Source organism: Staurois parvus, unplaced genomic scaffold (assembly GCF_062004578.1).
Source record: "Staurois parvus isolate SC_StPar_1 unplaced genomic scaffold, SC_StPar_1.0 ptg000151l, whole genome shotgun sequence".
NCBI classification, from domain to species: Eukaryota; Metazoa; Chordata; class Amphibia; order Anura; family Ranidae; genus Staurois; species Staurois parvus.
In genome coordinates this window covers 3,959,516-3,974,663 of record NW_028317947.1, presented here as the reverse complement: position 1 = coordinate 3,974,663, position 15,148 = coordinate 3,959,516, and the positions used below count along the sequence as shown (strand labels likewise).

At 43.0% G+C, this 15,148-nt stretch overlaps 1 protein-coding gene across 3 annotated transcripts in view; it reads right to left on the bottom strand.

Annotated features, from left to right (window-relative positions):
* CALCOCO2 (calcium binding and coiled-coil domain 2) overlaps positions 1 to 15,148 on the bottom strand; it is a 113,398-nt gene that overhangs the window by 84,301 nt on the left and 13,949 nt on the right. For 2 of the 3 annotated variants that reach the window (XM_089674362.1, XM_089674364.1), the window contains exon 2: positions 3,889 to 4,140. In XM_089674362.1, coding sequence (XP_089530488.1) covers positions 3,889 to 4,119 — 231 coding nt within the window. In that variant the 5' untranslated portion in view covers positions 4,120 to 4,140. Of the gene's footprint in view, positions 1 to 3,888; positions 4,141 to 12,131; positions 12,275 to 15,148 lie in introns of all 3 variants that reach the window. The other variant, XM_089674363.1, reaches the window with a different exon arrangement.

Sequence of the window (15,148 nt, the reverse complement as noted above, 5' to 3'; positions counted from 1 at the left end):
TAACCTCTGTCTGGACAGTGCTGATTGGACCTGTGCTGATCACATGCACTCTCCCAAGAAAAAAAAAACTCTCAGGAGATAGAAAGGGGACACTGGAAGAAGGATCAGAGAAGTCAGGATCAAACAGCTTTTTTCACAATGCAGAGGATTAACCCCTTAGGTTCTACAGTGAGTATAGCAAGAATGCTTTACTGCATATACAGACTGATTTTACTGTTGTGGGTTTACTAACACTTTAATGTCACTGGTAATGTCAATGGCAGTTAGTTACTTAGTATCAGATTGCCCGCCGCATTATCACAGTCCTATTATAAGTCGCTGATCACCGCCATTAGTAGTATAACAAATAAATAAATACAAATTCTAGTATATATACAGTGAGGAACAGAAGTATTTGAACACCCTGCGATTTTGCAAGTTCTACTTAGAAATCATGGAGGAGTCTGAAATTCACATTGTGGGTGCATTCCTACTCTGAGAGACAGAATAAAAAAAAATTCAGGAAATCACATTGTATGATTTTTAAAGAATTTATTTGTCTTGCACTGCTGAACATAAGTATTGGAACACCTAAGAAACAGCAAGAATACTGGCTTTCGAAGACCTGTTACTGTGCCTTTAAAAAGTCCACCTCTACTCCACTCATTAATCTAACTTAGTAGCACCTGTCTGAGCTCTTTAAAGACACCTGTCCACCCCACAGTCAGTCAGACGCCAACTACTACCATGGGCAAGACCAAAGAGCTGTCAAAAGACACCAGAGACGAAATTGTGGACCTCCACAAGGCTGGAAAGGGCTACGCGGCAATTGCCAAGCAGCTTGGTGAAAATAGATCAGCTGTTGGAGCAATTGTTAGAAAATGGAAGAGGCTAAAGACGACTGTCAGTCTCCCTCAGACTGGAGCTACATGCAAGATCTCACCTCGTGGGGTATCACTGATGATAAGAAAGGTGAGGAATCAGCCCAGAACTACAAGGGAGGAGCTGGTCAATGACATGAAGAGAGCTGGGACCAGAGTTTCAAAGGTCACTGTCAGTAGAACACTACGCCGTCATGGTTTCAAATCATGCATTGCACGGAAGGTTCGCCTGCTCAAGTCATCACATGTCCAGGCGCATCTGAAGTTTGCCAATGACCATATGGATGATCCAGAGGAGGCATGGGAGAAAATCATTAGGTCAGATGAGACCAAAGTAGAACTTTTTGGTCTAAACTTCACTCGTCGTGTTTGGAGGAAAAAGAAGGATGAGTTGTATCCCAAGAACACCATCCCTACTGTGAAGCATGGAGGTGGTAACATCATGCTTTGGGGGTGCTTTTCTTTGAAGGGGACAGGACTACTGCACTGTATTAAGGAGAGGATGAATGGGGCCATTTATTGTGAGATTTTGAGAAACAACCTCCTTCCCTCAGTCAGAGCATTGAAGATGGGTCGTGGCTGGGTCTTCCAACATGACAACGACCCGAAGCACACAGCCAGAATAACCAAGGAGTGGCTCCGTAAGAAGCATATCAAGGTTCTGGAGTGGCCTAGCCAGTCTCCAGACCTAAATCCAATAGAACATCTTTGGAGGAAGCTGAAACTTCATGTTGCTCAGTGACAGCCCCGAAACCTGACAGATCTAGAGGAGATCTGTGTGGAGGAGTGGGCCAAAATCCCTGTTGCAGTGTGTGCAAACCTGGTCAAGAACTACAGGAAACGTTTGACCTCTGTAATTGCAAACAAAGGCTTCTGTACGAAATATTAACACTGATATTCTCAGGTGTTCAAATACTTCTGTTCAGCAGTGCAAGACAAATAAATTCTTTAAAAATCATACAATGTGATCTCCTGAATTTTTTTTTTATTCTGTGTCTTAGAGTGGGAATGCACCTACAATGTGAATTTCAGACCCCTCCATGATTTCTAAGTGGAAGAACTTGCAAAATTGCAGGGTGTTCAAATACTTCTGTTCCTCACTGTACCATAGTTTGAAAAGGCTATAACTTTAGCACAAACCAATCAAGACACATTTATTGGGATTGTTTATTTACCAAATACATGTAGCAGAATACATTTTGGCCTACATTTATGAAGAAATTTAAATTTTTCTATTTTTTTCGATATGTTTTATAGCAGAAAGTAAAAAAATAAAAAAAAATAAAAAATGTTCAGTAATTTTTTCATTTATATAATAAAAAATAAAAAAAACCCAGCAGTAATTACATACCACCAAAAGAAAGCTCTAAAATTATATAAAATGTATTTGGTTACAGTGTTGCATGACCGTGCAATTACCAGTTAAAGTAGCGCAGTGCCGAACAGCAAAAAATTGCCTGGTCATGAACGGGTTAAAACTTTCTAAACCTCAAGTGGATAAGCATCTGTCACCAGAACAAATGTCTACATTGGAAGATATCCCCCGTACAGAGGGGTTAAATCTCCTTAGTGGAAACACAGACAACGTTGAAAATCTGAGCGAGGTCCTAATCAAAACCATAAAGAATATTGACTGTAGGTTCACTTTAAGGCACATTTAATGGGCACAAAATTGGCACAAAAATGCAAGGCTTTTTCTGAATGGAGACAGTCCTGAGCGAGCAACCCCCTGTGGTTATTATGCACCATGGCAGCCTAGGCTCCTCCTTGGCTCTGATGTATACCATGCACAAGAGGAGGAGAAGCCAGGAGGAGGAACGTCCCCCGTATTCAGCCACAATGATCTGAGGTCTGTTTAAGGGAGGAAAAATTGCACTGGAGGGCTGTATGATGAAGGGGGGGGGGAGCAAGAGGATTTGTACTGGAAGGGGGAGGATTTGTGCTGGAAGGGGGAGGATTTGTGCTAGAAGGGGGATGGGGGGGGTTTGTGCTAGAAGAGGGGAGAGGATTTGTACTGGGAGGAGAGAGTTGTACTAGAAGCAGTAATTTGGGTTGAGGATTGGTACTGGGAGGGGGTCACAGAAATTTGAACTGGAAGGGCAAGAGGATCTGCGGGTAAGGCACAGATTTTCTTACTATGATATATATATATATATATAAATATGTGTGTGTGGGTTTTTTTTATATTTCAGGTACTTATGTAGAGCCATCAATTTACGCAGTGCTTTACATATATATTGTACGTTCACATCAGTCCCTAACCCTCAAGGGGCGTACAATCTAAGGTCCCTAACTCACATTCATACATACACATACTAGGGCCACTTTACCTACCAGCATGTCTTTGGAGAGTGGGAATACCCGGAGTACCCGGAGTAAACCAAAGCAGGCACAGGAAAAACATGAAAACTCCAGGCAGGTGGTGCCGTGGTTGGGATTCGAATCAACGACCCGAGTACTGCCAGTATATTATATGTATACAAGTGCAGCTAACACTACCTTCTTGACATTGCTGCTTTCCAAAGGTGTCTTTGTTAGGAGTGGACACATCAAAAGACAGAAAGTGTGTCACTGTTAAATGGTTTGTCTCAACACTCTAACTGATACATTTTCAGGAGAGCTTGTTCTGTTGAAAAACAACAGACTTACTGGCTGAATCACAAGATGAAAATAAAGGAAAAAAGCCTAAAAAAGAAATCTAATGCAGCCATCCCATCTAATGATATAAGCTGCAATATATTCCATTTTTTGTTTATTGCTACTTTCATAGTTTTACTTTATTCACAGCATGTGGGCACCTTTTCTATAGATCACAGTGCCAGTACTATTATCTAACTTTATTGCACTTTTAACACTGTACCAGCAAATGTTACTACTTCTAGCCACTAAACGTCAACATATGTATATTGTAAGGTAAAATGTATTTTCTATGGAAAAACAAAAATGGTACTACACTGTATTTTGGGCTAACTAGGTCCTGGCTGTACGGAGAATTGTATATGTGTATAGCAATTTCATACCAACTTACCTTAAAAATTCCTATCCAGTCTTTGGTGCCAGACTTGAATTTGTTTCTTTTGTGAAAGGTGCATAGAATATCAGTTTTAGGTGGATAAGAATTGTTTATGTTTGGGAAGATGACTTGTGAATAGTTTTCAAAGCTCCCTGGATTCATGGATGTGGGGGGTCCATCTTGTCCTCTATCTGTTTGTACGGTACCTTGCTCCTCTTGCATTTCTAAAGCACTTTCAGCCTCCATGTCACTTTCCCTGGGTGAATTCTACATATTGAAATAGAAAAACAGAAGAACATTTGTTTCAGATGCGTTACTAACTCTTAAAAACACCTACTTTTAGTCACACAAATTAGTCTTCTATACTGTTCTGTATTCACATCATCGGGAAGTCTGAATCACACATCAGTTCAGTTCTAGTTTAGCTTCCAGGAGAACACCAGTGAAGGCTTCCCTTCTCCCTTTGATACGCATATGCCTGTAAATTCTTTCGCTGTTTTTGTTAAAGTCACATACATAGCTAGATTGCATTTCAATTTATTCAATGTCATTTGTAGGTAGCTGTTTGTATGAAATGTGCTCACTGTATACATTTGTGAGAGACATGCATACAAGCATATTGTAACTTTAGTTTATGTGATTGTATTGCAGTTTTACAGAACTAGTTAATTCAGTGGTATTGGGCTGAATGTTCACTGAACACACAAATGATATGGGCATTCAGCGGGCTGCTTACCCGCCGCACCCCACAATGCATTGCACCCTGACAGTGCATTGTGATTGGTCAAAGCAATGCACCTGACCACAGGTTAGGTGCAATGCTTTGGCCAATCACAGCACAGGATGACGTCATGACAGTATTTAAGAATTGTCATCGCGGCGCAGCTGTCTGACAGCGGGAGCCAGCATCAGGCTTTTTCTTTTTTCAGATAGCAGCGAAGGCGGGCATCGTGATTGATATTTTTTTTATTCTTATTTTAAATAAAGGACTTGTCAAAGACTGTCTCCTGTCTTTTTACACTACACTTTTGTTTGTGAATGGGTAGCAGTACCATGTACCACATACTCAGACACATGGGGAGGCAGGATCTGGGGGCCCCCTTGTTAAAGGGGGCTTCCAAATTCCGATAAGCACCCCACCCGCAGACCCCCACAACCACAGCCCACGGTTGTGGGGAAGAGGTCCTTGTCTCCATCAATATGGGGGAGACCCCCCGGCCCCAAAATGCCCCCCCTATGTTGAGGGCCTGGTATAGTTTGGGGGGGAGGGTTTGCTCACTCATCGGCCCATCCTTTCCTTACCTGCCAGGCTGCATGCTCGGAGAAGGGTCTGGTATGGATTTTGGGAGAGACCCCCTTGCCACTTTTTAAAACATTTTGGCATGGGGGTTCCCTTCAAAATCCTTACCACACCGGAAGGGCTTGGTATGGATGGGAGGGAGGACCCCCACATCGGTTTTTTTTTTTTTTATAATTGTTGGGCAATGCTGACAATCTGTTTTACATTCAGCTGTCAGCGGGGAAGCCCCCACAGCTGAAACATGAAAGAATGTTTCACTACTAAAATACTGCATGACTTAATATAACTCATGCGGTATTTTAGTAACTGAGCGGTATCATACCACATACTCAGATGCAGTAAGATACCACTCATTAAATTATTTGTGTTCGAAGTTCGCTGTCGAACATTTTGCAGGTTCGAATGTTCAACCGCGAACCAAACGGGGGGTGTTCGGCTCATCATTAGAATTCAGTTTTGGAATGAAACACAACGCTGCTTTCGTCAGATTTGTCAGCTAGCATTCGGCTAAGTGTTAGTAGGACAGCATATATACTGTACAATTTAAAATCAGACCTACAGACAAATTAAAAATAAAACTTGAACTGTATCTAAATCCAAGAATAATACTGTATCTCAGATTACCAGTTCCTAGATGTGACAGCTGCATTCATTTTCTTAATCCATCCTTTTTTTTCTTTTATTCACCTGGCAATCCTGCCAGTAACACACTTCCCGTTGTAGGATGGCAATTCACTCACTGTAACGTATCTATGGAGGAGCAGAGTTGTCACCCTAGGACAAGAAGTGAGTTAGGATTACAGAAATCTTCCCAACTGTTCTTTTGAAAACTCTAGGAGTTCTGTAATCCATAGCAACAACTGGAAATAGAGCTAATAAAAGTGTGTATAGGAAGTTAGGGGCTCACAAGATTTCTGGCAGGATTAACAGGTGTTTTTGCAATTTACGAACACATTTATCAAGACTCTTTCAATGGTATTTTGAATAGACAAAAAGAGTAAAAAAGTTAATTGTTATGGTTGACATATATTCAGTGACGGAGGAGATTTTTTAATTAATTCCATGCCCCCCATAAGTACTGATCCCACAAATATCGCCCCCATGTGAGGCTCTGTACACCAGTATGACTGGATCTGTGCAGCTTCATTGGAAGGCAAGTGTGACATCAGGGGTCTTTTAGACCCATGATGGTTCAATAAAGAGAACCTGTCACCAATTAAAAAAATCACATAAGGGACCTTTTTGTCCCCTATGTGATGAAAAATAAAGAAAAAAAATTATAAAGTGTAAAAAAAATGTAAGTTCCACCCAAACACTTAAAACCCCCATTCCCCAAAAACGTTTGAGTTTCCCCCCCACACATACATGCCAGTACAAACGTAAATGGATACATCAGTTGCAGAATGTTGAAGACTGGTATAGCCGGCACTCGTCTTCCCGAATAGTAAACTTTATTGAACAAGTAAAATGTGCATATAAAATGGCTTACGCGTTTCGGCAATAAGCCTTAGTCATAGCCATGCACCTAAGCATGAAAATGTCAATTGTGCTACACATTACATATTCCTGGCTGGACAGAGATCAATAATTCAAGGTTAACTCTAAACTGTTGACCTGTAGGGGCTTTTGGAAAATGTAGGATACCAGTTTCATGGGTACACGAAATTTAAGCCTTGACATGTTGGGTATCTATTTGCTCGGCGTAATCTTATCTTTTATATTTTACAATAAAATAAGATAATATATTGCGTGTTTGTGCCCTAAAATTAATTTTAGTGTAACATTTACTGAAAATTTGCATTTCATAAACCGTTGCACTAAACTCGTGTGACATAGAAAAAAAATTTAAACTATCATCATTTTATTCTCCAGGGTGTCTGTTTTTAGAAACCACTGTATATAAAATCTGGCAGTTTCAACTAATCTTCAGGCCTAAAATGATAATACAAATGTGCCAAAAACACAAAACTCTTTCGCTGCTTGGAATTTATCTACCTTGATTTACAGTCAAGTAAGCAGGCTTAAGGCGTATCTAAACCCAAGAACACATTTGACAGTCTTGGAGCTTACTGGTATTTAGATGTGGTGGCTACATTAGTTTTCTTTTTCCACGCCTTTTTTCCTTTATTTTTATCCAGTAGTCTTGCCATTAACACACTTTCTGTCTCAGTGTGACAACTGTCCTGAGCAGTGTTGTCATCCTAGGACAGGCAGCATGTTAGGGCAACTTAACACTGTGTTAGGTCAACATAACACCTCCCTCTTTTTTTCATAACAGGGGAAGGTGGCTTATAGTCCATGGAGATAGCTGGGAACAGTTCCAACTGCTAACTGTGCAGAAGCAAAGAGTACAAGCAAATTTATTGTTAGAGTTTACATACGCTTTAAGAGCAAAGATGCACCATAATAAGCAGCAGGACTGTAAGTACTGGTATGGATGTTATCAATGTGTGTCTATAGCTATTACTTGACTATAGATGTGCAGAGAAAAGGCAGACTGTGAAGAATGTAGGCATTATCATGGTTTATTAACCACTTGCCTACCGGGCACTTTTACCCCCTTCCTGTCCAGACCAATTTTCAGCTTTCGGCACTCTCATACTTTGAATGACAAATGAGCGGTCATGCAACGCTGTACCCAAACAAAATTTTTATAATTTTTTTAGACAAATAGAACTTTCTTTTGGTGGTATTTGATCACCACTGGGGTTTTGATTTGTTGCTAAACAAACTAAAAAAGACCAAAAATGTTGAAAAAAAAAGTTTTTCTTAGTTCCTGTTATAAAGTTTTGTATAAGTAATAAGTAATTTTTCTCCTTCACTGATGGGCACTGATGAGGAGTCACTGATGAGCACTGGTGGGCTGCACTGATGAGGCTGCACTGATATGCTGCACTGATGGGTACTGATGAGGAATCACTGATGGGCACTGATAGGTTGCACAGATGGGCACTGATGAGGCTGCACCAATGGGCGGCACTGATCGGCACTGTTAGATGGTACTGATGGACAGCACTGATGGGCACTGTTAGATAGCACTGATGGGCACTGTTAGGCAGCACTGATGGGTACTGATAGGTGGCACTGATGGGCACTGTTAGGCGGTACTGATGGGCACCGATAGGTGGCACTGGTGGGCACTGTTAGACAGCACTAATGGGCATTGATAGGCGGCACTGATGGGCAATGATAGGCAGCACTGATGGGCACTGTTAGGTGGCACTGATAGGCGGCACTGATTCAACTGATGGGCACTGATTGCCAGCACAGAAGAGCGGGCACTGATGGGCACTATTGGCCGAATTGTTGGGCTACACTGATCACCAGGTTACCGATGACCAGTGCCCTAATGATCAGTGTAGATGTCTCCCTGTGAAATGCCGCTTAACGGCTCTCTTCTCCTTGCAGTTGTGTCAGACTTGACGTTAAGCCACCGGATCAGGAGGTCCGGTGGCCATCATCTATATTTACTGGTCAGTGTATTTAAGAGCTCATTTACACTATACCTGTATAGGTACTCCAACCCTGTACGTTTACTGTTTTATCTTAATGATATATACTCAATAAATACTTTTTACAATACTACACTATGAGCATTCTCATCTCTACTACCTGGCACTGAGCCTCCACATCTCAGCCCAGCATTCTAGGAGTCCACCCAGGCAGGACAATTTGGGAAATTGGTCCAGATCAACTTCTCTGGCAGCCGTCACCCTATCCACCACCAGAGGGCACCTTTATCATCAGGCTATACCTTCATGGGACCTCCGGCTTCATGGAATTTCTATGTGCACATTAAATTGCACTTCCGGTGAGTGGGCAATTTTTCTACACCTTCATGTTAGGATGCTGGAATATACCCATTTGGATTGAAGTCGTTTATACTCCATCACTGGAATATACCTTTTTGGACTGATATTATATTACCTTGGACTGTTTAACATCCAGTTTATGGGATTTTTCCATTTCTGTCAATTTCGTCATACTTTAGACAGTGTGTTTTATTTATATAGCGCTGCACACCCTATTTTTATGTCATATTCTTAGAAAGGCTTTGTGGTTCCTTTTTGTGCATCAGCAGCTTTTTATTGGTGCGCTCGCTAAACTCACACATTTATACTGTCCATTTTCAGATGATGGATCGAACAGTGCGCCGTGAAATGTTCAAAGCTTGGGATATTTTTTATAATCTAGCCCTGCTTTAAACTTCTCCACAACTTTATCCCGGATCTGTCTGGTGGGTTCCTTGGCCTTCACAATGCTGTTTGTTCACTAATGTTCTCTAACAAACCTCGGAGGGATTCGCAGAACGGCTGTATTTATACTGGGATTAAATTACACACCGGTGGACTCTATTTACCAATTAGGTGACTGCTGAAGGCAATTGGTTCCACTAGATTTTAGTTAGGGGTATCAGAGTAAAGGGGGCTGAATACAAATGCATGCCACATTTTTCACTTATTTATTAAAAATGTAATAATTTTCCTTCCACTTCACAGTTATGTGCCACTTTGTGTTGGTTTATCACATAAAATCCCAATAAAAAAAATTTAGGTTTTTGGTTATAACATGACAAAATGTGGAAAATTTCAAGGGGTATGAATACTTTTTCAAGGCACTGCAGATTTATCACCCAGTCAGATTTGGTGATCAGATTTTTTTGGGTGAAAAAAAAATGAGAACTGAGCCAGGAAGTTACCATTTTACACATTATCAGTATAACTGCAGGATTGCTTGTGCTGTAAAGCATCCAGCAGTGTGTATCTCCTCACTTCCTCCTCCAGCAACCCTCAGGGGGAATTCATTATCACCTATATGACAATTTAGTACACAGATATTCCTGAAAGATGCATGACACATTCAGTTTAACAGAGACAATATGTTGCTGTTTGAAACTGCTGTGCCAATACTGACGCAGACATTATCTACTTCCCGGCAAACCCTATAGCAGAAATACTGCAACAGGGTGGCACGGGTGCACAAAATCACGAATATATACGTGATTTTCCATTTACGAGCGAGAGCGAGGAGCGGGCGCATGCACCCTACCCGCCCCACTGTTCGCAGCCGCGAATCAATGGGATCCGGTGATTGACAGCCGCAGCCACATATACCACCAAAAGAAAGCTCAATTCGTGGGAAAAAAAGGACGTAAATTTCATTTGGGTGCATCATGGCCTGGTCAGCAAGGGGGGTAAAAAAAGAGCTGAGAATTTAAAAAAAAAACGTTTGACTTTTGGCTATAAAACATATCTAGTAAAAAAAATTTAAAAATCTAATTTCTTCATAAATTTACGCCAAAATGTATTCTGCTACATGTCTTTGCTAAACAAAAATCCCAATACTTGTAAATTAATCGATTTACATGAAAGTTATAGCGTTTACAAATGGCAGTATATATACTGGAATATTTATTCAATTTTTTTTATACTAGTAATGGCGGCGATCAGCGACTTCAGGCAGGCATTCTGACACTGGGTGGGAACCGGCTAACTGCCACTGACATCCCCAGTGACACTAATACAGTGATCAGTGCTAATAAAAAGCACTGACACTGTACTAATGACACTGGGCAGGAAGGGGTTAACGTCTGGGGTGATCAAAGGGTTAACTGTGTGCTGTGTGTGTTTTACTTGGGAAACATGCTGCTGTGTATTTCTTTGCTGTGCAGAGAAATACACAGTAGCATATTATTGCTGTCAGGAGAGAGACCTTTGTTGTTTACACAAAAGTCTCTCCCCTGCAACTGTTTCTCGGCAATCGGGAAATCTTCGGTGATCCCCCTACCTGGAATTACAAAATCACGTGTGTATATATATATATATATATATATATATATATATATATATATATATATATATATATATATATATGTGTGTGTGTGTGTGATTTTGTGCAGCCCTGCCGCCCTGTAGCAGTATTTCTGCTATAGGGCAGCAGGGAAGCGGTTAAAGTTGATCTTGTGTGTCTCAGGTATAAAGAAGAAATTTTGGGATCGCTTTTATTTAACCCCTTGACGCCAACGTCACACAAATAGGCGGCCTCACAGAACTTTTTTATGTGGGGCCGCATATTTGGGTACCTGTGTGCTGGGAGTGCGCCGCAAAGCACACCCTTCCAGCACAAAGACCGGGGTGTCACTGAGAGCTCCGGGTCCCATTCTAACAATCGGGACCCGGGACACCCGATTCCGGGTCACATGACTGCTGTGATAGCCTCTGATTGGCTATCACAGTGATCAGTCACTGGCCCCCTTGTTTTTTTTGTTCTCTCTAAGAATGGAGGAGAGAGATACATTGCTTCTCTCTAACTCCTGGCATAGAGGGGGAAAAAAAATGTTTGTTAAAAAAAAAAAGATAAATAAATATTAAAAAATAAAGAAAAAATACCTAGATCAAGGTTTGATCTAGTTCAGTGCCAGGATAAGGTCAAGGGCAAAAGGTCAGGGTCAAAGGTCAGGATTTATTATTTTTTTTAATTGATATTAGTGTCAGTGTGTTTTAGGTTAAAAAAAAAAGACAAAAAAACTAAATGTGCACTATTGTTTCTGGGCTGTACTACAGGTACAAACATACAAACAACAAATAACATACACATATATGATATCATTGTGATCGTCAAGAGCTGGAAAATGTATTTTGGGTTGTTCTTTGGTGGTAGGTTATGGTAGTAACAAGAAACACACAGCTAAATTTTAAAAAATTTTTTTTTTTTACTATTCTGGGCCAGTTTTCCTTTGATAATAAAAAAAAACAGGAGAAATCCATTACCATTTGCCACCAAATGAAAGCCCAATTTGTCCTAAAAAAAACGCGGTATAATTCACCTGGATGTACAAAGTAGTTGTGATGATTTGTACGGTTTTACTAACACATGTCAACGTTGCAAAATTGTGCTTAGGCATTTAGATTTGTTTTACCCTTAGGCGTGAAGGGGTTAACATTAAAATTGCACTTACATTGATCAAAAAGTTTCAGGCACTTATTCTATACAGCAGGGCAATGGCTCCTGCGTCACTTCCGGTGGCTTCCGGTGGATCACGTCACTCAGCTCCGCCTCACGCAGTTTAATACACTATGGTAATGTCAGCTCCAGAGAAAGCTGTGATACAGCGGAGAGACATGAATGTAATAGGCAGAGAAGAGAATTACACATGGGTGTACTACAGCTTAGGCCTGTGTGAGGGCTGTGTTTATCTGCACGGGGATGCCGCAACACTTAGGTCAGTTGAGTTGCAGCGGTTGCACAGACACAGCCGCTGTTCCCAATTTGACGTCACCTGAAGCACAGAGAGTGTGAATGCTGGCGTGTGAATGAGGCCTAAAAGGGAAAAGAGGGATATTTGTTTCAAGGTTCCCCTTTCCCTCATGGCATTGTGACACTGACAGTTTCAATCCCCTTATCTCTGCACCTGAGGGGCATGAGGGGGCCTGTGGCAGGTCAGCTGGAACCTTCTAGAAAGGTTTTTGGTTCCTATATAAAATTCCCAACCTGTCTGCTCTTTGCTGCAGCCATTAACCACTTGCCTACCGGGCACTTATACCCCCTTCCTTACCAGGCCAATTTTCAGCTTTCAGCGCTGCCGCACTTTGATTGACAATTGCGCGGTCATGCAACATTGTACCCATATGAAATTTTGATCATTTTTTTCTCACAAAAAGAGCTTTCTTTTGGTGGTATTTAATTGCCACTGGGCGCTTTACTTTTTGCGCTATAAATAAAAAAAGTGCAAAAAATTTGAAAAAAAAAATTTTTCTTTGTTTCTATTATAACATTTTTCAAACAGGTATTTTTTCTCCTTCACTGATGTGCGTTGATGAGGCAGCACTGATGGGCACTGATAGGCGGCACTGATGGGCACTGATAGGCAGCACTAAAGGGCACTGATAGACAGCACTAATGAGGTGTCACGGATAGGCGGCACTAATATGCAGCACTGATAGGTGACACTGATGATGTGTACTGATAGACGGCACTGACTGGCATCACTGCTGGGCACTGACTGGCGGCACTGACTGGCACAACCCCTGGGCACTGACTGGTGGCACTGACTGGCAGCACTGCTGGGCTGCACTGGTGGGTGGCACTGGTGGGCAGCACTGGTGGGTGGGCACAGGTGGGTGGCACTTCTGGGCACAGGTAGGTGGCACTTCTGGGCACAGGTGTGTGACACTGCAGAGTGGCACAGGTGGGTGATCTGCTGGGCACAGGTGGGCGGAGCTAGTGGGCGCACTGCTGGGCACAGGTGGGCGGAACTTGCGGGTGGCACTGCTGGGCACCGATCATCAGGGCACTGATCATCAGTGTCCTGATGATCGGTGCCGATCCCCGCTGTGACAACTGCCGGTTCTCGGCAGTACTTTCCTCACGATCTGACAGCGTGAGGAAAGTGCAGCCGAGAAGCGGCACTTGCATTTCCCTGTGATCAGCGTGTCATTGGACACCGCTGATCACGTGGTAAAAGGCCGCTGGGATCGGCCTTTTACCACATCACGTGATCAGCTGTGTCCGTAGGACACAGCGATCACGGAGATCGCCGGGTGCGCGCCCCCTGGGGCGCGCAGGAGAGCGCGTTCTGGGGGGACGTCATATGACGTCCACCCAGAACTGGCCGGCCGCAGTGAAGCCGTCATTCGGCTATCTGCGGTCGGCAACTAGTTAATATGCGGTGCCAGGGCCGTGGGTACCACCAGTCCTCCTGTACGGGGCCCAGGCCAGAAGGGGGGCTCAGGCAGCTGGGTGAATCAGATGTGGGGAGGGTGATCGGCACGACGGGGGGGGGGGGTAATTACTGGATCCAACCCCCTGTATGGCTCTCTCGGCAGCAGCTGAAAGCTGACATCTCTTCTCCCTCCCGCTGGCTTTCAGCTGCTGCCGAGAGAGCCACACAGGGGATCGGTACCAGTAATTGCCCCCACCGCACCCATCACCCTCCCTGTGCACCATACATTTCCCCCTGTGTGCCCCCACCCCGGCTTCCCTCCTCTCCTCACCGGAAGCTGCAAGCACACAATAGGATCCTTCAGGATGGAGAGTGGGGGAAGGGTCCTGTAAAATATGTCACATTTATCAGCCCTTTCCTTCCCTGAACGAACATAGGTAATAATCAGTACCTGTCACTCACTGTGTTCATTTATAACTGCAGCATAGTAAACTGTGCACTTTTTTTTTAGGGGGGGGCTGCCAGGTTGGCTGTATGGGGCCCCATGGTTTCTAACAGCAGCCCTGTGTGGTGTGCCATGTTTTCCATGCAATGTTCAGTCAAGTATGACTCCTCTGTGACCAAGCCCTGGTGGGCAGGGCGAAACGCATTAGAGGGCGTGGTTGGAGCAACGGCTGAGGCCATCTTCACATAGAACTCCATGAGTGGTTAGAGCGGCATCCTTTCTTCCATTGCGCCCACATGACTGGAGACATTTGAGGACACCGCTCCCACTTTCATACCGGTGAGGTGATTATTGAGCTCCACCATGGAGCGGCGCCATTACGTTATATACGCCAGCTTACTGCAGGTATGAATACAGCTGGAATCATGGCGACTGATAATAAAGCTCATATCTATAGTCAAGGTCTGCGGACGATTTTTGTACAACGTTCTGCCTGTTTGTTTTTTATTGCTCATTGGTTGCCCACGGCCTGCACTCCAGTGCGGGGAAGGCTTTTGAAGTGGCGCAGCCTGTGAGGAAACCTATGATCCACACTGAAGGGCCACAGGTTATGACATTGCGGGCAGCAAGGCAGACAAACCTAAATAATTAAATATCAAAACATCAAATCTGGAGATAAAAATTGTCCACTGCCTTTTATTATTGGTTTAAAAAAAAATTATTTATGCAGAATATGGAAGCTCCTTAGATGTTTAACCCCTTTGCACCGACACCTCCTGGCCCTTTAAGAGATTCAGAAGCCAGGAGGCGGGGTGGGGTTTTAGGGTCATGTGATTCGTCACAGCAGTCACATGATTGGAAATTGTCC